Raw genomic sequence first — 22,741 nt, 5'->3', positions numbered from 1 at the left:
GATGGTGCAGAGGGATCATCTGTGTTGTGCCATTGTGGATCAATATATTTCCTAATGTTAACGCAGCCGATGTGGAGCATCCATCACTAAATTAGAATTACACTCACGCTCCTCCCGCTCTGCCCAAACCTTTACTGACCTGCACCAGTTTTCCTGTAGCCCCCCTCCTCATTTGTTTTGCACGAGGCAGAAGTTTGAGTCACCTTGGCGGGGAAACAAAACGACAACGCTGATCCTACCGGCTGCTGGCTGCACACATTTTAGAGAAGTCCAACTTAGCTTTATTGTTAAGCTTGTGGGAAATAAGAGGGATAAATGTAGTTACATGTTCCTTTTTGTGTGATTTTAACCTTATTGTACACACACTCCACAGCCTGCGTAAGGCTGGTGTCAGTAAACACTGCTCATAAAAGCTTGTTAAACCACCTGTTCCAGCTGTAGCGAGGGATGGCTGACTGTATTTGCTGCCAGCTTTGCCATTTATTGGTTTGGTCGGCTTTAGATCGACAGATGGAAATAGTCCAACAGGAGACAGACATGGACATCTGTTGGTGAGGGACAGGAGTGCAATCATTCAGTGCTGACCCTACAACAACAGTCTTCGTCCGGTTACAGCACCACTGTCAAAAACAGCAAGTCACTCGAACCGAGCTCAGAGCAGGAACAGCCAGTGCACACACTGCGATGACAAAAGGCACACACACACTGCACAAACACTCGGACACACGCACCTGCATCACCTCGTGCCGGTGCATGCTCAGCAGCAGTGGCAGCGTCGTCTCAGTCTGTCGCCCTGGCGGCCGTCCAGAGCCAGCTTTGGCTCCAGCTGACAGAGAGATGGTGGCGTGAGTCAGGAAAAGGCTTGAACAGAGAGAGTGAGAGGAGGAGGAGGGAGGGGGGGGGGGGGGGGGGGGATCAAGCTGAGGAGGAGAGGGTGAGACAGGAGAGCGAGGTGAGTCACCATTTTGTAGTAGTGTAGTGATAGTCGTTTTTTGTGAAGCACAGCACAACTCGTACTGTCAACCCTGGTAGTGGACAGAACTGCTGCAGTGCAGGTACCCGATGGAGAAGGGTTTTAAGAAGCTGTCACTTCGACAACACGTGACTTTTAACAGCCTCTGCTGGCACAGTGTGGGAACTGCACCCACTGATCACATTTGATTTTCCCAGCACAAGTCAGTGGCACAACCTCTAAAGCTGTGTGAATTGAAATAAGCTGCACGACTGAGGTGTTTACTGAGGATTTACTTTAAGATGTTAGCATCCCACAAGGCGTCAGTGACTATAGAGATGAAATCATTTCTGAAAAAGTAACAGGGTTTTCATAATTTATCAGCAGGTAATAACATGTAAATACACATCTGGTCTATGGTATGTCTACAGTAGCCGAGGTCATGTCATAGCAAATCAGAAAACATTTGATCAAACAAAATCTAGAAAACAGAGATGGTAAGAGTGGAAATGGGGCAGCACTGTGTTTTGAAGCATTTCTTGGAGGTATAAATAACTTTGATAACTGAGCTAATCCACAGTGGGAGGAGCCAAACAAGAATAACAGTAAAACTATGTGGGGAAGAGACAAAAAAGGAGAAGAAAGGCTAATATTACATACAAAGTAAGATAGTGCAGTTTACAGTTCAAACTCAAGTTAGCCATGACAGCTGAAGCAGCTGTCCAGTGGTAGTGAATAGCTTCATTTATGTTCATAGATTAGATCATGTTCTTAACTGCTTGGCACTGATCAGTTATCAAATGCTGCTTACACAAGGATAGAGTTCTTTGGCTCCGCCCACTGAGGTTTCCCACCCTCACCACAGATTATTTCTACCTCTGAGACTTGTGCAGCCATATTGAGTGTTGGACGTCACCTTCTTACGTCCGATCCAGTATCATTGACTGACCGGCAACATGCTGGAAACACGTAACTGCTGTTTTATGCAGGCAAGAAGCAGTTGGAGTCACAATGTGAGACAATCGAGAATTAAGACCGTGGTTGGTAACTTTTTTTGGAAACATTTTGATAATTAAATCAGAAAAAAAGGCTGAAAACAGGATATTGTGTGTTTGTGTGTGTGCGTGCATAAGATACAGTCTCTCGTCTATTTATAGCATCACATAGAAACAGATATCGTGGATCTATAGGATCCTTGCAATACATTATTAGCTGGGTTAGGATTAGGAGAACACAATAAATGTTGTAGTAGTGCAGATACAGTTATTCATCATGCTTATGATAATCATAACAGTGATATAAGCAGGAGGGAGAAGACTCGAAGAAACACAATTATGTTCATTGTGCTTTTTTCTTTTTTTTTCAACTTGGATCATTCGGTGCCTTGAGTTCAAGCAGCAAAATCGGCGTGTTTAAAGACCGACATGTCACAATGATCTTTGGTGTTACTACATGCGTTTCTTTTAAAGACCTAATTTGTATTTTAGTTGAAAAAATGGGTAGTTTACAGCCTCACTTAGAGTCCAGTCCAGGTTACAGATTAGTGTAAATGTCTTCACGTACATATTTTGTTTTCCAGATGCTCGAAGAGAGATTAAAAAGAAAGTACACACACTGAACATGATGTAAAACTGTTTAAAGCAGCTCTTGTAGAAGGTTTTAGCTGTTTTTGTACAAAATGTCATGCCTTTTATTTTATTTCATTTTTTTGTACGTTTTTTGTTTAATTTATTCTCGAGGGTTTTTTGTTACATACGGAAAAAAGAATTTGGGATTTGACTTTTTTATTGGGGGGGAGGGGTTGATGTCATCTTTGGGTGACCTTTGTTTTTTTTCTACTTGAAGTCTGGCTTTTATGTTTCACTGACCTGATGACCTTCAACAGTATATTCATCAGGTTTACTGAATAGTTTTCAGTCTTAGTTCACGAAAAATGCTGTTGAGCTGACGTTAGCCAGAGAATAGAGTTTAGAGTTTTCCTATCAAATACAACTGTGTTACCATTAGGTTAGTTTTATAAACCTCAATTTGCATATCCAGTCATCTTGTTTGGTTTGCTGGAGTTACGCTGCATTGATTCATTTGTATACTATTTGATGAATGGTTTCTGCTGTACTATAGAGTGTTTTCACATGTTATTTGATGTGCAAAAGTCTACATAGTAATCTCTTTCATTATTCTGTGCAAAAAAAAGAACATCTGTCAGCAGAAAAAAACATCTTTATCAGATGCTGGAGTTTCATATTTCTGCTGTCCATATGCTGTCATGTCTGTATACAAACAAAACAATGTGACACATGAATTGTAAGGCCTCAGATAAACCTGTACGGGCTTCAAGAGACAATATGTTTAATTCACTGTATTTCATCAGACCTGAACAACGTACAACATCTTAAACAATGTCACCGAAGGCAATTTTTTTTCGTTTGTTTTTTTACTAAATGTAAATGAATGTCACTATTCTCAACAAAAAAATAAACTTTGCCCTTTGCTTTAAAATACAGTTTTGAAAAAACTTTTTTTGGAAACCGACGTTATCATCATCACCTGATCATGACCGGCTCACATGTTATTGAATAATAGTCTTCAGCTAGAAATGAATATATGAGTAAAAAGCAGTCATCTTCAGATGTCACTAAAATATATATGCATATGACGTTCCAAGTGCAGAAATAAAGGCTGTTATAATGGTCCCTTATCTTATATACAGACTGCATAGATTTCTGTTGTTGATTATAAAGCAGATTTAGGTTCCATATTAATACTGTTAAAGTTTAAAGCGCCACAGAGAAATGCACACAGCATGAATTCAGAAACTGATCCTTAAAAACTTGCTGCAAGGTCTTCTGTAATGTTTGTGATGTCACAACAAAGCCCCAATTAGTCCCTCCATCCAATCTGCCATAGATTAAACAGAAACCAGAGAGTTATGTAAATCCACAGTGAAGTCCTGTTGGTTCTTATAAATACATAATGTATCTTCTTATGATTTCAAAATTGGAAATGAACCACAGGAAAATTGTAAATTATTGTAGATCTGCACATTGGAACCAAAGATCATAATTGTTGCTTGGGTACTAAGTAAGTTGTGTAACTTTCGCTACAGTTTGGCTACAAACAAGGTTTTGTGTGGGTAATTTATGTAACTAATTTGTGCACTCATTTGTGTTTTCAACATGTCAAAGTCATACCGATCGAGAACTCTTTGGTTCACTGTTACATAGTTTTAGACTAAGCAGTTAATAAATGACTCATTAAACAGTGATCAACGGCTGTGAAGGTCAAGAAAGGTCAGTCCAGTACAAGAACAGGACCTGAGGCTACAGAATGAGTCCTAATGTATGACAAACAGATTGTATCTCTGCTTGACTCCCTGTTACCTTCACATCTCTGCAGGTTTAGTTAATGTTTCATCTAGAGAAGAAATCCTTATTCCTAATTGGAAATGATGGCTGCTGCATATTACAAATACATCCAGAATACAATTAAACACAAAACAAACAAGCACATTTCAAATCTTTGTCCATCTTATGAATACAAACCAACAATGTGAGGACCTAATTCTAAAAACCGCAAGACTTTCTGGTCTTACACAAGGTACCTGCTCTGTACATTATTTTACACACACACATTTTAGATCTTCAACGCCCGGGAAGAATGACTTGTGTACAGTCTCTCACTGTTCCTCAGTGGTGTAGTAACACCTGGCCCAGGTTTGTCCTACAGGAAGGTGCTGAGGGTGTTATCCACACTGGCCAGGTGCAGGTACTCTGGAGGTTCACTCTCACACTCTGACTCTTGATCCTTGTTGTCTTCCTTCCTCTCCTTCCTCTCCTTCCTCCGGAAAGACCCACGAGAGCGACGCTCCAGACACATGAGGATCATGTGGGCGAGGTCCTGCTGCAGCCGCTGGAAGTTCTCTCTGGACAATCAGGAAGCAGCACATCAGCAGATGAGCAGGTTTAAATAAGTTGGTCTTATCTGATCAAGCTTGAATCTACAGTACAGTAGCAAATATACAATATAACACACAGCTCTGAGTCTGCACACGTGAATTCAGGTCAAATCTGAAGAGATAAGACACCGGCTTAAATTTAAACATAAACTTTTGTGTCATCTACATAGAATATTTCTTTTGTAAAATGTAAACTTAAGTTTATTTAATACAAACCTAGGTAAAACTTTGTGTGAGCACAATCCTGTATAATGAATTGTAATAAGAAATGTTTTTAAAAACACTGAGAAAAAGTTAGATGACAATATCACTTGAATATACAGTATTTAATATAATGGTACCATCAGCTACTGGTTAGCTTAGCTTTGCACAAAGACAGGATTTAACCTGAATCCACTATCGACACATGTTTTATCTATTCATCAATTTTCACTTCATTGTCTGTTCACACTCTGATTGTTCTTACGTTGTGGGTGGAGTTGGGAGGTCGTAGTCTTCTCCAGTTTCACCTGTTAACCAGTATGTCGTCTCTGTGCCTTTACCCTTAGAAAATACAACACATTCACTGGCATTAGTGTGTGGCTGTGCAGTCAGCAGACACACACACTCTTTCTTCGTTTGTTTGACAGTGATTCTTTACCTTCAGATATGTTTCCCCTCTGACCTCATACTCAAACCTGCAGTTCGTCCTCTGCAGGATATTTATAGTGGGCTGACTGACGTGGATCCGCAGCGCTGGAGGAAATTACAAGATAAAACAACAAGCTTTTTTTCTTTCTTTCTTTTTTTAGCCTGGCTTAACCGTGGTAAACGTATTTGATTAAGTTGATTGATTGGTTGTTTAATTGCATCAGGGCAGTGTGCGTGCGGCGCAGCGCGAATGTCACACAGCTAGATCACAGCAGTTGGCTGCATGAATATCAGTGGCAGTCGGTTTGCTCATTAAATTTCTCTGCATGTATTTATTTGTCCACTCACGGTGTCCTGTCGACTCCATACGAGACGCTGTGTTGACTGTGTCTCCAAATAAACAATATCTGGGCATCTTTATACCCACAACACCTGCTGCACACGGACCTGGGGACACACACACACACACACACAGTGTCAAGTCAGTTTTCAGGCTGTTTACATTTAAAAAAAAAGAGTGTTACTGTAATATCAAATGGAGGTGAATAAAGCGGGCATGACAAATGACCTTTTAATGACCTTGCAATCCATTAAAGGGATAATTCAACATTCTGGCAAATTAGCCCATTGCCATAATCCCTATAGTTTTAGCAGTAGGTTCGTTACCTTTAATTGTCGATGCAAGCTATTTTTAGAACGGCAGAGCAGAGCCGCAAGCTGCTCAGAGCTACGCTACGGAGGCTTATGGGATTTTGTGGTTTCCCTCATCAAACTCATCAAAAGCACAATCCAACAACTCCAAAACACTCTCGTGGACAAGTTGTGACCTGCAGATACAGTAACGAGACAGAGTTGTTTTCGAGGTCAACGCATCAGCGGTTTTGCATGAATTTCCCTCTAAAACAACTCTGTTTCGCAACGTTCCGTTATTATCTCATAGTGTGGTGAATGGGCAGGTCACAACTTGTGCATGAGAGCATTTTGCAGTTGTTGGATTGTGTATTTGATGAGCAGCTCGCGGCTCTGCTCCGCCATTCTAAAAACAGCTTGCACCAACAAATAAAGGTAACGAACCTACTGCTATGACTATAGGGATTATGGCAATGGGTCAATTTGCCAAAATGTTGAACTATCCCTTTAAGCACAGTTTTGGATTTCTGGATGTTGTGTCGTCTACCTGAGTGTATGCCGATGCGTATCCACACCGGGATGCCGGGCAGGTGTCTGAGCTGGAAGTTTCCCATGAACGCCAAGATGTGCAGCGCCATGCAGCAGATATCCACCGCGTGCCTGTTTCCATTTCTCCTGGGCAGCCCGGAGGCCACCATGTAGGCGTCGCCTATCGTCTCCACCTGAGGACACACAGGCAGAATGCTGACGTCTGTCTATTTTTATTACTATTTCTATCTCCTGGATTTCCTCCTGGGTAATACCTTGTACACGTCATGGTGGTCGACGATGCTGTCGAAGCCCTTGTAGATGTCGTTGAGCATGTCCACCACCTCCATCGGTGTGCTGTACTGGCACAGAGTGGTGAAACCCACTATGTCGCTGAAATAAATGGTCACCTCATCGTACAGCTCTGGCTCCACCACACCGGTCTCCTTCAGGCTTTTCACCACAGGGCTGCACACAGACAAACGTGCACAAGAAAAAATCCATCAGGTTTTACAAATAGGATAGATAACAGTGTTTATTTGTACTTGGAACTACTTTTAGCTGTAGTGGTGCATGTCTAATTTTGGTCTCTGTGTCCTCAGGTCATGTAAACAGACCCGGGGAGCAGCATGAAGTTGAGGCAGTCGGCTCGGTCCCGCTCAGCTTTGTAGAGCGCCGTTCTCTCCTCCACCAGGTGCTCCAGGTTTCTGGAGTACATCTGCAGCCGTCGGATCATGTTGTCCATGTAGCTCTCGTTGTCCTGGTTATGGATTTTACTGGAGGAGTGGGAAAATGAGGGAAGAAAAAAGATTGGAAAGATATCAGAGTTTACTAAAAGTAACTATAAATATGTCATCAGTTCCTCAGAGCGTCCACGTGAGGCTACACTGAGGAGAGAGGAGCCACCTGATGATTTTCCCCAGACAGTTCTCCACCCGCTTGAAGTCAGGTCTTTTTTCTGGATCCTCATCCCAACAGCTTTTTATCAGCATGTAAACCTACAGGAGACACGAGGCTGTATTAAAAACATCAGACAATACACAAGCACAGCTGTATGTAGATCTGGTGTTCACACAAACAATAACAACTCACCTCTGCTTCTTTCAAAGTTTCAAAGTTGAGATCAGGTCTAAAGTAGGACATGATGACCTTGGACAGCTTTTCTGTTTGGAGAAAGACACACATGAATTCCCCATAAAATCACTGTCAGTATGTGTGTGTGGGAGTGTGTGTCTGTGTGTGTGTGTCTGAGTGTATCTGACTCCAAATTATTGGGCCAAATTCATTCATTACGTAAGATTGATGGGATGTTTTAAAAAAAATAATGTTTCCTTTATATTTAAAATCCTTCATACTTATAGTAAGGCCTTCTTTGGCCGTATTCATCTGGTCCTTAGACCCTCTATTTGCCTCTGTAGCTAATAACTGCAATAGAAACTCAACACGTTTCAATAACTTTACAGTTACAGTAACATGACCTCGTTTATGTTTCCTTGTCTTTACATGCACGTTCGCATGCACACGGTTAATTGTACTGTAAAAGCAGCATTGTGAAATATACACACAACCCATCCAATCAGCAAAAAGAAAAGAATTACCCCTCCCTCTGTATCTCAATCATCTAATTTGCATATAGCCTACTCATTTAGGAATAATAATACATTTATTCATTGTTGAGCTCAGCATGTCTAGGCTGTTGTGTTGTGTTGTGTTGTGTTGTGTTGTGTTGTGTTGTGTTGTGTTGTGTTGTGTTGTGTCGTGTCGTGTCGTGTCGTGTTGTGTTGTGTTGTGTTGTGCACCTGCTCGGTGGGAGCAGCTCTCTGTGTAGAAGGTGCACTTCCTCAGAACAATCTCCTGAGAGATGATGGCGAAGCTGTAGACGTCTCCTTTCTGAGAAGTGCCGTGTTTCCTCAGATGCTCCGGAGCCGTCCACAGGTCTGGGAGGAGGGAGAGAGAGAGAAGAGTGGTGGAACAGGATGAGGCGCTACAGACACACAGCACCTGTGTTTTGTTTGTTTTTTTACCTGTGCCAGGGCTGAGAAAGCTGTTGCAGCCAAAGTCTGTTATCTTTACCACCATGCGATTATCCACCACACAGTTGGTGGACTTGAGGCGACCGTGGACCTGGATGTCACTGGTGTGGAGGTAGGACATGCCCTGCACACAGGATTCACACACACACACACACACACACACACACACACACACACACACACACACACACACACACACACACACACACACACACACACACACACACACACACACACACACACACACACTAACTTGTTTAACATGATGAGGTGCAGTAAACCAAGGAGTCAAAAGGTCGTCTGTGATGTTTAGCAGCCTCTAGTGGCAGCCACTAGATACTGCAACAGCAGTAATTATCATGCAGTTGAGTTTTATCTGACATAAATAGATTAACAGAGGGTTGGTGGTGCAGTGACAGGAAACGGGTCATGTCAGCATCATAATATAATAGATCATAGCTGCACAGGGTGTTTTTTTTATCTAACTCACATGTTTAAATTTCATTATATTTTGGTCTGATGATGATGAGGTAAAGTTGGAATGGTTTTTCAGAAAAGAAGTCTTTACTATTGCTACTTTCATTAAAAAAAAAAGTGCCTGGACACTAAGAAACAGTTAATTATTTATGTGAATGTAGTTTTTGTTTTGTTTGTCTAATTTGTTGTCTAAATATGAAATGTGTCTTGTGAGCCCTAGTAGGCTGGGCACCTTAATTGGTGCATGACACTTAAATAAATATAAATTCATTCATTCATACAGAAAGCTGCTTTGACTTACAGGTGGGTCCCATCATGGTCACAGCTAATCTGGCCTTATCTGTGTCTGTGGTGTCGTAAGTAACTGGTTATAGACATTTGCAAACGAATGCAATGTAATATTACAGTTTTTACTAAATTAAAAGTCATCCCCGTGCTGTGATTTATCGCAGTTTATCTCGTCCTGCGATCTGTCTGATCCGTGTGACTGTGCGTCATTTCTAGGGCAAACTGTTCTTCAGTCCCTCGTAAAGCTCCATATAATAAGTGTGTGCCAAATCATGGCACCTCAGAGTTGCATAACCTGTCGATCATCAGCAGGCGAGCCGCTGTCTCACCTTGGCAATATCGTACATGACGGAGATCTTGAACTCCCAGTCCATGAAGGTCTCCTCTGGGTATGAGATCTTGTCATTCAGCACGTACTGGAAGAGGACAGAGGGCATTTGAGTGTGCTACTTGATCAATCAAAATAGTGATTCGACATGGGCAAACGGAGTGCGTGCATGCCATGCGTACCCTGAGCGACCCCCTCTCTCCGTACTCAAACACTCCGAACACGCCCTGATCAAACTTCACTGTGCCATAAAACTTTGTGAGGTTGTAATAGTCGATTTGGAGGAGCTGCAGGGAAAAGGCAAAACCAGAGATGGCACATTGGTTAAGTGAGGACAGACACTAAAAACCTGAAGACATCAAATCGATGTGTGTGTGTGTGTGTGTGTGTGTGTGTGTGTGTGTGTGTGTGTGTGTGTGTGTGTGTGTGTGTGTGTGTGTGTGTGTGTGTGTGTGTGTGTGTGTGTGTGTGTGTGTGTGTGTGTGTGTGTGTGTGTGTGTGTCTGTCTTACTGCATTAAGCTCTATCTTCTGTGTTTCTTTGAAGTTTCCATCTGAGTGCTCCAGCTCCTTCAAAATTACAATCTGAAAATACAGCAGCAGCACCAACCACATTACATCTACATATGTGTTGTTCAGCACAGTCAAGTTTTGTTTTTGAATCTGAAAACCACAGCAGGACTTGGGCTCCAGCAGCTACCTTCTTGTCGTAGAGCGCACGGCGGATCGTGAATTTCTTCTTTACCCTCACTTCTTCAATCTGATAGAAGCAGATGAAGGACAATTTAAATCAGAGCCCAAACAAGCTCAAACTCATTTGCTGTTACTGTAATGTGAACCCCATACTCTGCAGTACACAGGCTTACACCTCAGCTCACCTTCAGACAGACAATGTTATGTTCATCATTCTCCAGCAGTGTGATGAGAGCGGAGCTGATGTGTGACCAGCCCTTCCTGTGTTTACGTTCTCTCCTGTTCTGTCTAGAAAAATACCGACACATTTTGAAATTCTGCTGGTATTCAAATAAATCCATGTAAAATAATTGACTAATTGAGGACGAGCCTGTACAATGTTAAATTTAGATGTAGATGAACTACAGTTGACTGTGTGTCTTCCTGTGGGTGAGAAAAATCAGATCATCTCAGAAACAGCATCTTCACTCACCTGTAGAAAATGAAGGCGATGGTTGCCACAACGACCACTGTGACGGACAACACAACGACAACGATGGTGTGAGGAGGCATACCTTAAAAAAAAAAGAAAGAAAAAATAAAGTCATGATCACAGTCTGGGTTTTTTTTTAAATCAGATACAGCAGATGTACTGAATCAACCAGTACACATGTAGGATGTGATGCAGGAAGCAGGGAGCAGCTCTAGATGTGCTGCAAGTAAAGGAAAGAAACTAACTTGTACCATTACTGTCCCTACATTTCAGACTACTACTGCTGCTGCTTATGGTGGTTACTAACACTGTCAACTGCATGTAAAATGTGTCTTTGTACACTTATGTGTTTGGCAAAGAACTAGGGATGCACGATAACTATCGGTACAGATAATGATCGGCCCAATACTGGCTGATAACTAGTAGTTAACTAGTAGTTATCAGCCAAAATACATAAATAAGTCCGATAATGACATTTTTTGCTGGTTACATTTATTCTACACATTGCCTTGATTTGGTTTATTTTCGTTCCGTTTTCCCCCTAAATTGATTTGAAACAATAACAATGTTGATTTTTGAAGAGTCATAACTGTTCTTGTTTTTGTTGCGATTACAACAGTCGTGAGTGATGCCAGTTATATTATTTGGTTAAGTCAGAGGCAGAGCTAGACTGTTATATTCATCTTTACTCACTACATCTTAGTCTTTCTTAACCTCAGATATGTAGCTATATAAACTATTTTTTTTTTTAACTATTAAAATGTTATCGGTATCAGCATTGGTTATGAGAAGTTATCAGTTATTAGTATCGGTGGAAAAAAAGAGTTATCGTGCATTTCTACAAAGAAGTTAATCATTGTGTGTGTTTCAGCCATACCTGTACCTGTATCCGGTTTGTAGTTAGGAAGTCTTTTTCCCCAGACGAAGTTGGGATCCGTCTGAATCACTGTGGTTGTGTTGCTCGCAGTGTCGAATTTGAACAAAATGTCATACTGAGAATCACACAACAAAAGGAAATCACTAGACCTTTCAGTATAAAAGACTGTCAAACACTAGAAGAGATTCAGCGCAGATAACGGGTTGGCAAAAAAAAAAGAAGGCATAAATAATGAACACGGGGACGGAGCACCTTGTTTTCCTTGGTGGTGTAAATGATTGAGAGATTCACATCTCTGTCTCCAAACTCGTCCAGCTTGTAGTTTCCAGCAGACCCTGGGTAGAGTCAAAGAAAAGTCATCAGCACATAAAAGTCAAGCACAGACATATTACAGCAGAAATCATCATATGATAATAGTAAAATTATGTATAGAGGCCATGGAAAAACACAGAGGCAAAGTGCTTTCCAATAAAAACAAGGAATACAACAAGTAATCCATTAAAATAAGATCAATAAAACTTGTATTTCTTAAATAATAATCACAACAACAGCTTCTCTTTGTGTCTCACTCAGTTACACGCTGGCTACTTCCAGCTGAGGCTTTAACACCTTGTCTCCTCATCATGTCAGTGAGAGACACAAACAGTGACACCAGTCGACAGCCTCCATCTGCAAGAGCTCACACTGATCAGTGTCAGCCCGCTGAGCTCATGTCGCCAGGGTTTTTCTAGGATTACTGGGAGTTCAAGCAAACTGTGGCTTTAATTCAACAATCACAACTTTGCTCTTTTCTTTTTACACTTCATGTGTTTATATTGATACATTTTACTAGACTAGGAGACTCCAGCTGTGCTTGCTTCCCTGTAAAACTGAGGAGTTGAAGGCCTGAAGTTTCATGTTAGAGTCACGGTGCTTTTCTTTCCTCCCCTACCATTAAAGGAGATGTTCCTGAAGTAATTCACACTGACGTACTCCATCTGCTCAAGCCCGGGCGGAGGTTTCCGAGTTAGTTCCCTCATCACCCGGCCCGTCAGCAGCACCGCGTCATGATACGCAGCCATGTAGTCGTTCATCTGCAGAAAAGGACACAAACAGGTTTGTGGCTGAAACTTTCTGAATCTTTTTTTAAAATATATTTTTGGGGGCTTTTTGGCTTTTTCACCTTTAATGGACAGGAGAGTTGTGAGAGACAGGAAATGGGAAGCAGAGAGGGGGGGAATGACACGCAGGATAGGGCCGCTAGACACAGGATTCGAACTGGGGCCGCCTGCAGTGAGGACTATAGCCTCAATACATGGGACAGGTGCTCTATCAACTGAGCTAAACACCGCCCCACTGAAACTACATCTTGGATCAGTTATAGATTATCCTAAGTGAGAGAACGACTGATTCTTGCTGGTCAAGAACTAGTCTGGCACATATTTACATGCACAGTCACAACATGTCCTCACCATGTCTTTGCCTTTGTTTGTGTTGATTTTGTAGTTTCTCTCGTCGGGCATCGTCAGCACCAGCACGTTCTTCATGAACGGCATTGATGTTGTGTTGGTGTAGTATTTATCACTGTGTAGAGAGGTCAGGGCAGAATCAAATATTAAAACAGATCTCCAACTGTGTGGAGAAATTCAATATAAACTGAACCATCACCGAAACCAAAGTCAGACTTAAGCATAATAATGAAGTCAGACTTAAAGGGATAGTTCAACATTTTGCAGTAGGTTCGTTACCTTATTTTGTCGGTGCAAGCTGTTTTTAAAACGGCGGAGCAGAGCCGCAAGCTTCTCATACGCTATGGAGGCTAATGGGATTTCGTGGTTTCTGGAAACCAAGAAATCCCATTAGCCTCCGTAGCATAGCTCTGAGTAGCTCATGGCTCTGCTCCGCTGTTCTAAAAATAGCTCGCACCGACAATTAAAGAGAAAAAAGGGATTATGGCAATGGGCCAATTTGCCAAAATGTTGAACTATCCCTTTAAGCATAATAATGTATCATAGTGTTTATAGAAGTGATTCCCAACTCGTTTGATGTTATATGAATTAATTTCACTGGCTAGTAACCAAACTTCTCATGATATATGAGTGGATGTTACTGTACAATATTACAGCCAACTTTGTATTTATAGTACTATCACCACATTACTAGGCTACTCATTATACTACTACTAAAACTTTTCATACTAGTATAATAAATACAAACATGTACAGATAGTACCAGAAAAAAGGACAATAAGACAAGTATATTCCAGCATATGTTGGACAGGTGTAAGTTACAGATGGGAAAGAAGTCCACTGGATAGAGTACTGACTTGTAAAGGTCAATAAGGATGAAGAGGATGTCAGTGCTGTCGGCCGCTCTGGAGCCGTTCTTTACCTCCGATAAGTCCATTGGTGATCCACACATGATGAACACTGCCAACATCAAAATGTCAAACCAGAGACCAGCTGCATTAATAACAGAGGTGGCCTTGGTTGTAGGAAAAAAAATGGTTTTAATCTCTTGCTCCTATTTACATCTAAAGTTCCACTTCAACCTTGAAACCAGTTAATACCAAAACCAAAGTGGCCTTTTTATGGCTGCATCAACATGAAACAAGACCGATGGCTTTTTCCAGTGGTTGTTGAGATATAAATTCTTATTCGTCATTCATCAACCCCTGGAAGTGAAACTTAGAAAAGGTTCTGCTTTCATTGGGTGGTGAATCAGGGATAAATATTTGACCTTTAACCTTAAGTTGCCGTCTTGTGCTACTACGTGTCATTCACCTTGCCTGTCACCAATCACCAAAGCAAATTCCTCGTAGCTATGTAAATAAATTGTATAAATACCTGGAAATAAATCTGTTTCTGATTCTGACTCTGAATCTTTGAGGGTTTGTCAAGCACAGTAAGATTCATATGAGTCATATCAGACAAGTAGAAAGAAACTACTCACCGTTGCTTTTCCTGTCTCGTGATGTAAGTTTATTCGCCAGGTCTTTGGCATTAAACAGCACTGTTCTTTCGACCTTTTGGGCAAAGTTGCTGGCTGCCTCCAGCGCATTTATATACCTGTAGATGAAGATCACTTAGAATTCCTAATATATTGATGTTTTGTTTTACTTTTACACACAAGCCATAACCCGTCTATACTTTCCTCCTGGACACACTTTCCTCAAGATCACACAATTGTCTCTGGCTGCTCAAGCTTGACTTTGGCCCCATATTGTTTCACTCTCAATCAACTCAATCAATTTTCAATGTGCATTTGAATATTAAGTATTGCTACACCCACCAGAAGCAATCCTCAGAGCTCTTCTTTTTCTTGTAAACATAGGCCGACTCCCACTCTGGTTTGATCCTGTTGTTTTCTTTCCAGAAATTAATAAAGAAGTCAGAGAGCTTGCGCGCTGGTGGCAGGAGGCGCTGTAGGTTGAGTGTGTAGTCGCAGGATGGACCGAAACTTCCTGCAGAGATTATGGGTGTGCCGAGCTTCAGACCCTTTTCCGCACTGACAGAGAGATAAATGGAGGAGACAAGAGTCAAAAACTGATGGTTTTATGTAGGGGGAGAAAAGGGTAGGAGATTCATTTATGTGTGAATCTCTTTTTGGAAATTTATCTTGACCAGCGTGGATATAACCTTGGAAAAACCAGCACTTACTCAACTATATTAAAGGTGGCATAGGTGCAGGTAGGCCCGAGCACAGCACATCCCAGGTTTTGTGTGTCCTGTGAGAGAAAACAACTCTTAAGTTTTGTCAGTGGGGCTTTTTGATTGACATTTGCATGAGTAGAGTTGGCTTAGCTATAAGATTAGCAGAGCTGATTCACTTGTTTGTAACTGTTAGTTGCCCAAAGGTGTCCGATTTAGCTCTTAAGGCTGTGCAGCCCTGATCTGCCCCACGTGAGAATAGGGCCAGTGTGTGAAGATACAAACTTGACATTTGGTATAGTTTATCATGTGAAAAGAACGTATAATAAGCCTACAGTGAATGTGACAGTGGACCTACTCACCATTAGGTCTTTTAGCTCACCCACTCCCTCACATGAGCTAGTCATGCAGCCACTGTGTCGATACAAGGAGGTGTTTAACCCACCAAACATGGGCGTCACATTAAACTTCATACCTTTAATGTGATTTGAGGAAACAAAAACAAAGAAATACAGTAAAACATTTATTTCTTTTGTTTTTGGCCTGCGGCTCCCAGAGTAGCAATTAAAAGACACAGCAAGTTCGTCAAACGTTGTTGAATCTAATTTTGATATTAATTACTTTCTCTGTCCATTTCAAAGTCAAAAAAATAAGGGAATAAAGGAGCCCATGCAACGGAGACCAATCTCAATGCTTCAATTTGCACGCTAACTAGCTTACAGGCTATTGAAGTCTCTGAATTACTGACTGGTCGTCTATGGGGCCAAAATGTATGTGCTCCAAATTGCTAAATATGACTTAAACAAATGCAACCACACACACGTCTGGATCATCAAGACTTTTTTGTATGTTTATCTCAGGCAATTTGAGGTTTCTATACCTGGACATGTGAACAAAAAACTCACATACAATGTAAGCCCATGTTTAATGTAACCCTGGTCTCATGTCTAACAGGGTTAAAGCTTGATTAGTAGCCTATGTATCTAATCTTGGCAGCCAAACATCAAGCTAGCGCTATCAGTTAGCATGTCAGGTGATTGTTTCCAATTGGCTGACAGTATAATGACATATTATTACACTTGCTAATAATATCTAATCAGTTATCAGTCTGTGTTTCATTTCCCTGAAATCTGAGCGATGTCTCAATATGTCCACTATCATTTAGTGGGGTTAGCAGTAGAAACAGTAGACCAGTCAGACAGCTGGAATTAAAATTGTATGAAAAATCAACTTTAAAACCCTGGAAATTACTTTTATGACAAGTCTACACTCTTGAGAACAAGTGGTGCCAATAGTTAAGAAAAAAAACACAGAATAATATAAATCATGTGCCTTGTGTGTGTTTTTGAATCCAACATGTGTCGCACATTAAAGTAGATATACACACATACTGATTTTTATAACACCGGGATATATAATTTACTGAAATTTTTGTTTTGTTTTTTTTGTTTCTCGAATATTAACAGTAGAATCTGTGGTATTATGGCATTTTTTTAATGGCAATTTTGAGCCCAAAATGCACCACAATTCTTTGTCTTATGTTGTATTATATCATGTTCTTACCTTCTGCAGCGTTGATGGCTGAATCTATCTCTATGGCCTTCATTATTTCTCCTCTTACATACGTCAGACTCCAGGGAAACTCCTCATCATCCAGCAGGATCACGTTGATTGTAACCTTCTTCAAGCACTGACAGACGCCTTGACACAGAGCAGCAAGAATCCCCACGGCGCACAAACACAACCACCAACCACCTGGACCCATTTTCACCTCTGAGGTTCCTTGTGTGCCTAGATTGGAGCTGTTAAATACCGTCCATGGTCAGGTAGAGATTTCAGTTGTTTTTGTCACGTTTCCTGTTGGTCTGTAGTGTAGTAAAGTCACCATACACTTCTTCTAAGATTTTGTAGCAAACTGTCAAAAAATGAAATTTTGTCTCTTCTTCCAAGACTGAAAGGCGTACGTCAGACAAAAAAACATCCAGCTCCCAAATCCTTGTCTGTTTTCTCCTCTGGCTCGTTCGCTTCACACATTCACACAACCTCAGTTCCTTTATGTGGCCGCTCACCTGCCACATCAAGTTGTTAATATACAACCTTTAAAGACACAGAGGCAGGCCATATAACCTTCTCACTGTCGTCACCCTGAGGTCTGCATGAATTATAGCATTGCAACACAGGCAAACACACAGAGGAGAGATTATAGCCGGTTGGTAAAATACACAGATGTTAAAAAATAATAGGAAAATCCCCCTAATGAAAATGCTGTGCTTCAGGATAAGTTATAATTACTGCACATAATATAACCCACACCGAGAAACTCATTAGAAGATAGGAAGTTTACTTTATATTTTAAGAGATAGGCTATTCAAATGAAACAGTTCAATATTTAGTTTGCTTGCTCACTGAAAAACGTTGTCCAGACCCAAGGCTGGAGACACAGGTCATATCAAATCAGCAAAACATTTTCTCTTTCTCTCACAGCTCTGACATTCTGGTAAATGTGCTGCTTGATACCACAACATCTGTACGACCTCATCTCTGTGGATTTTTTTGATAGGATAGGCAGAAGTGTTTTAAGGAGATACAGCTCATCCATCTGTGACTGTTCGGCACAAGTGAGCCTGTTACACCTGTTACAGAAGCTGTAACTATACAGCTCATCCATCTGTGACTGTTCGGCACAAGTGAGCCTGTTACACCTGTTACAGAAGCTGTAACAGGTGTAAAAAAAAAAAAAAATCCTCATTAGCATAATGCTCATTAGCTCAGTTAGTAGCTCTAACTGTACACATGTGGATCCAGCTGCTTATGAAGATAATGAGCAGATGCTAAGGAGCATGGACCAAGTGACTGCATGCACAAGTCTTCAGGAGTCATACCTCCTGTTCTGCCTGCCACACTATTGTTATTTTGAAAATCCTGTTTCTCTGCACAAGGTCATGAAAGGGTGGAGATAGCTGACGTTGGGCACCAGTCTAAGGGAAATCATATTAGAGATAAATGTTTTATGATTGCTCATTATCTGTTTTGAATGAAACTGGAGGGGAAACATAATCATAAAGATTAAGTTAAGTATTAAGTGAACACCAACAACAATTGGTGCAAAATCTGATGTCATCCTGGATGTGCGTATGTGTGAGTGTTGTCACTTTGTGTGTCGGAGAGAGGCAGACGGCAAATACAGACACACAGCTTGTAAATGTCTCAAAGACACTTCAGGAAAAGGAAAACAAGGAGAGAAAAGAGAAGAGCAAAGGTTGGTTGGGCCATAAAGTGATTCCAGATAACACCACTGTGCTGTAAAACCACACACACACACACTTCAGGGATTCAGTCCAGGTGTCTTTCCTGCTGTTTATCAGAGATCAGACATCTACACAGTCACTGGGGAAGACGTAAAGTAATTAAATTAGTCCTGAAGCAGAGTGATTTCCTTCAATTAGTCCAATCCTCGCCTTGATTAAATCTCCATCAACACACAGACAGTCCACTGATGTCTGATGGACACACACACACACACACACTTCACATGCTGTATAGGTCACTTAGACTTTCACTAACCAACCCCTGCTTGACCCAACCTAACTTAACCCCCAAATTCCTATGACAGAAACACACACACACACACACAGTGTTAACAGAGGGAACCTGCAGTGTGAGCCAGTCTTTTGAGCGTGTACAATAGAGACCTGCATTGAAAGATACTAGTGAGTTAATATAAGATGGTAAGAGACCAGTAAGAGCTTTATAAATAAATAAAATCTAGTGTCGATCACGCCTGGTAGATAGTGAGGGCCATCCAACTTTGGAATACAGGTCACAGTGATGAGTGTTGTAGCTGTCACCTGTAATAAACCTCAGGGCTGAATGATAAACGGTGTCAAGTGGATGTAAAGTTGTAGCTGATACATGCCTGTATAAGATGTCTCCATAATCTAAAACTGACATAAAAGTTGCTTCAATAAGTTTATGTATATGCATTAAGTGCATATACATGCACACATCCATTATCACTGCATTATTTGGAAAAACCATTACTTTTACCCAAACATCAACCATCATAACTAACCCTGACCTTAATTTAACCATTTCTAACCCTGTACAGCAGCCTAAATGTCCTCTCTTTAGCAAAATGTCCTCACTTTACCAAAATGTCCCCACTTTCTCAGGGTCTCAGACTGGTCCTCACAAAGTTAGAAGTGTGAGTACACACACAAACACACAGTTAAAACTCAAAATCAATTTCCCACGCTCTCTCCTCAGTGCAAATATTACTCATCAGGGCGACCAACCTGAACCCATCAATAAAAGTCATAAACAAATAGAGAAAAATCAATACAAATCAATGAAAATGTGTTTCATAGTTACAACACATTCATCTTTCTGTATATTTTCACGCTGCTGATGTTGTTCCTGCTCTAAATATAATGTTTCGCTGTCATTATTGACATTTCTTGTATGGTTCTGTGGCAGTTTTGGACCTGCTCCATGAACACACTTGATGACGCACAGACGGTGTCTTGTTAATGATTGGCCCAGGGCGTCCTGCACCAGCCAGAGGAGTGGGGGTTTGTTTTATCACTTTTGGAGGTTGCGTTTTATCACCTCAGGGATGATGTGCTTCTTTTCTTAACCAAATCAGCCGAGTCTGGAGTCCTACCAAGTGTCTCTTTATGAATACATTTTGTCTATGGATCTCATTTAGTGTGATTATGATGTGATTTCCCTGGCGAGGCCTTTCTGGTTGATGCAAATCAGAGAAATCAGCTGCTCTTGTCTTTAATTCAAATAAAAACATTCAACGCTCTCGGCTCCTGTTACGGCTGCAGTCTCCTCGTGTAAAAGATATTGTGTCAATATAAAATGTTCCATGTGAAAACTAAGCAAACACAGTGCGTATGAATCCGACTAAAGTCCTATCTGTTACGCTTCATTGTGCGTATCCTGTTGTTTGCCATCTTCATTTTTTCTCATTATTATCATTGTCAATTTTATTGATTTCTCTTTCAGCCTGGACACACGCAGCTCTAACATGTGTCTGGATATTTCATGCTGTCCCAGGTAGTCAAGTACATTCAGTTTATCCTCTTCTTTTCACAGTGTTCGTCCCACAGCAGAGGTTGAAAGGCTGACTGACACCTAATGGTCAAAGTGATCGGCTTAAGACAAAGAAAAGGAGAGAGACTGACAATTTTCCCAACAACATCAGTTTGTCTGTGGACACAAGTCTGTGGACACAATCACAAGCAGCTGATTATATTCTCGACCAGGATACAACCTCCCTGTACTCATGTAGGCTACTCATCTAAGATCATTTACTGAAGTATTTCTGTTGAATGCTGCTTCAGGGACAGTTGAGATAAATACAAAACATTTAATAATCTTAGAAAGATATGATTAATGTATATTTGATGCGTAGCTATAAGTAAGTTTGAAATATTTTCATGAGGATAAGGCTTTTTTAAAAGTAGGTCAAATGCAATTAGTAGTTTAATAGCAAAACACTCACAGTGTAGTATTATAATTTCGTATTTGATCACTTGGCTCTTGCTTCACTTCCAGTGCAGGCTTTTTATTTGTGATGAAGCATCTTTACATTGTGCGTCTGTCTCCTACTTCTACTTAAAGGATTTTCCAGTCTGTTGTCTGTAGGTTTCCAGTCTTGTCAGCGGTGGCCTGTTTCTTTTCAGGGAGCTAAAGGCCCAGTCTAGTTTTCTGTGTTTTTCTCCATTTATGTGTGTGTATGTGTGCTATTTTTACCCCTGTGGCCTTTTTTTCATTGACCTATGTGTGTTTTAAACCCACCAAGGAGAATTACGTAAAGAGCCAGTGGATTATTTGTATTGGGATGCCCTCTAGTGAGACGGGATGTGGGCACAGAACAAATCCCAAAACAAAATCCGGATGAGTCTCACACAGACACACACACACACACACACACACACACATAGACACACACACATACACACATAGACACACACACATAGACACACACAGCTGCCTGAGACACTGAGGCAGAACTCTCTGCAAAAACTTTGTCGAAGTTAAGACGGCTCTCAAAATAACCGCCCTAGTTATTGCACTCTACTGACACCAGTGAGGAGAAGAGAGAGACCGAGGGAAAATAAAAGTCTTTGCATGATATTATCCAAATAATCCACACATGCAGGGCTGTGAATACAGTAGTAAGTTTTATTCAAACTTCATCGTAATGACTAAAGACTGTCACAGTGATTTGACCAAAAAATAAAAGTCCTTGCGAACACAAACTTGTTTCTCTCACAGTAAAGAAACCAAACAGATGCAGTGTGTTACCATGACGCTGAGTCACACCCGTGGCGAGAAATCAAAGATGCATAAGAGACCCGACGACGCCTCTGTGAAGGCTCCAACTGTGTTACTGCATGATGAAACAGGATCAACGTATTCTACATAAAAAAAAGTACGACAAACAAGTACAGAACATGCCGATTTCCAAAACAACAAAACTCCTTGTTATTTTGAACATCACGTAATTATTAAAAATTAGACAAGGATTATGTAGAAATTTGCGTTTGGAAAGGTTGAAGGTTTTTATTCGTTTGTTTGTTTTTTGGCCTGTCGATGATGCAGACATAGCAAAGGGATTTTTACAGGGTCGTATCATTAGAGTGAGGTGTGCAGTGTATTCAAACAGGCTTAGATTTGCACAAATACTTAGAAACGCAGCTTTGAATTACCAAACACCTGATGTTCTTGTCATTACAAATGAAAATAAATAAGTCAATAAATAAATAGTCTTTTAAAACTTACATCAGGAAGCTTTTGCTGCTCAGTTTTTTTTGTTTGTTTGTTTTTTTATTCTCCCCGACATTTGCAGTGACGTTTGAAACCTACTGAACCTTCAAACTAAAAGCCAGCAGTTCATCCTCTTCTTTTATTTTGATATGATCCTATACCTGTGTATTGTAGAGGAATAGAAAAGCCTGAGGGCTGTGAACTTTACTCACAGCGATAGAAAAATCTCTCCATTCCATCTCTCCATTTGTCTCTTAATTTGCAGCTAATTTTAAAGAATAATGTGGTATTGTGGGTAATGTGCTTATTCACTGAATGATCGTCTCACCTAACTCTTGGCAGGAAAGAAAACAAGCACATTTATCACAATCCGGATTTATTTCTTTAATAATTCTTTCTTTCCTTTAAATATCTTTCCTGACGCTCCACAGGTTGAGAACTGCTGACCTTTATCTCTGTCCTCCTCTTTTA

General features: G+C 40.8%; 1 protein-coding gene across 1 annotated transcript; it reads right to left on the bottom strand.

Moving 5' to 3' along the window:
- Positions 1 to 4,672: 4,672 nt before the first annotated feature.
- On the bottom strand, positions 4,673 to 17,255 carry gucy2cb (guanylate cyclase 2Cb; the record flags this gene model as incomplete). The annotated part of the gene is made up of 27 exons (XM_083994903.1): positions 4,673 to 4,874; positions 5,374 to 5,450; positions 5,548 to 5,642; positions 5,886 to 5,984; positions 6,715 to 6,889; positions 6,971 to 7,163; positions 7,313 to 7,471; positions 7,602 to 7,693; positions 7,788 to 7,858; positions 8,495 to 8,632; positions 8,720 to 8,852; positions 9,823 to 9,909; positions 10,004 to 10,108; positions 10,333 to 10,404; positions 10,520 to 10,579; positions 10,698 to 10,800; positions 10,985 to 11,066; positions 11,868 to 11,976; positions 12,114 to 12,196; positions 12,793 to 12,934; positions 13,313 to 13,424; positions 14,167 to 14,269; positions 14,793 to 14,908; positions 15,132 to 15,347; positions 15,500 to 15,567; positions 15,853 to 15,965; positions 17,054 to 17,255. 27 exons carry the CDS (start codon positions 17,253 to 17,255, stop codon positions 4,673 to 4,675), a joined length of 3,207 nt encoding a protein of 1,068 aa, XP_083851029.1.
- Positions 17,256 to 22,741: the final 5,486 nt, after the last annotated feature.

The sequence above is a fragment of the Trachurus trachurus genome (genome assembly GCF_905171665.1).
Source record: "Trachurus trachurus genome assembly, chromosome: 19".
NCBI classification, from domain to species: Eukaryota; Metazoa; Chordata; class Actinopteri; order Carangiformes; family Carangidae; genus Trachurus; species Trachurus trachurus.
The sequence above is the reverse complement of the archived record's forward strand: the minus strand, read 5'-3'. Positions and strand labels throughout refer to the sequence as shown.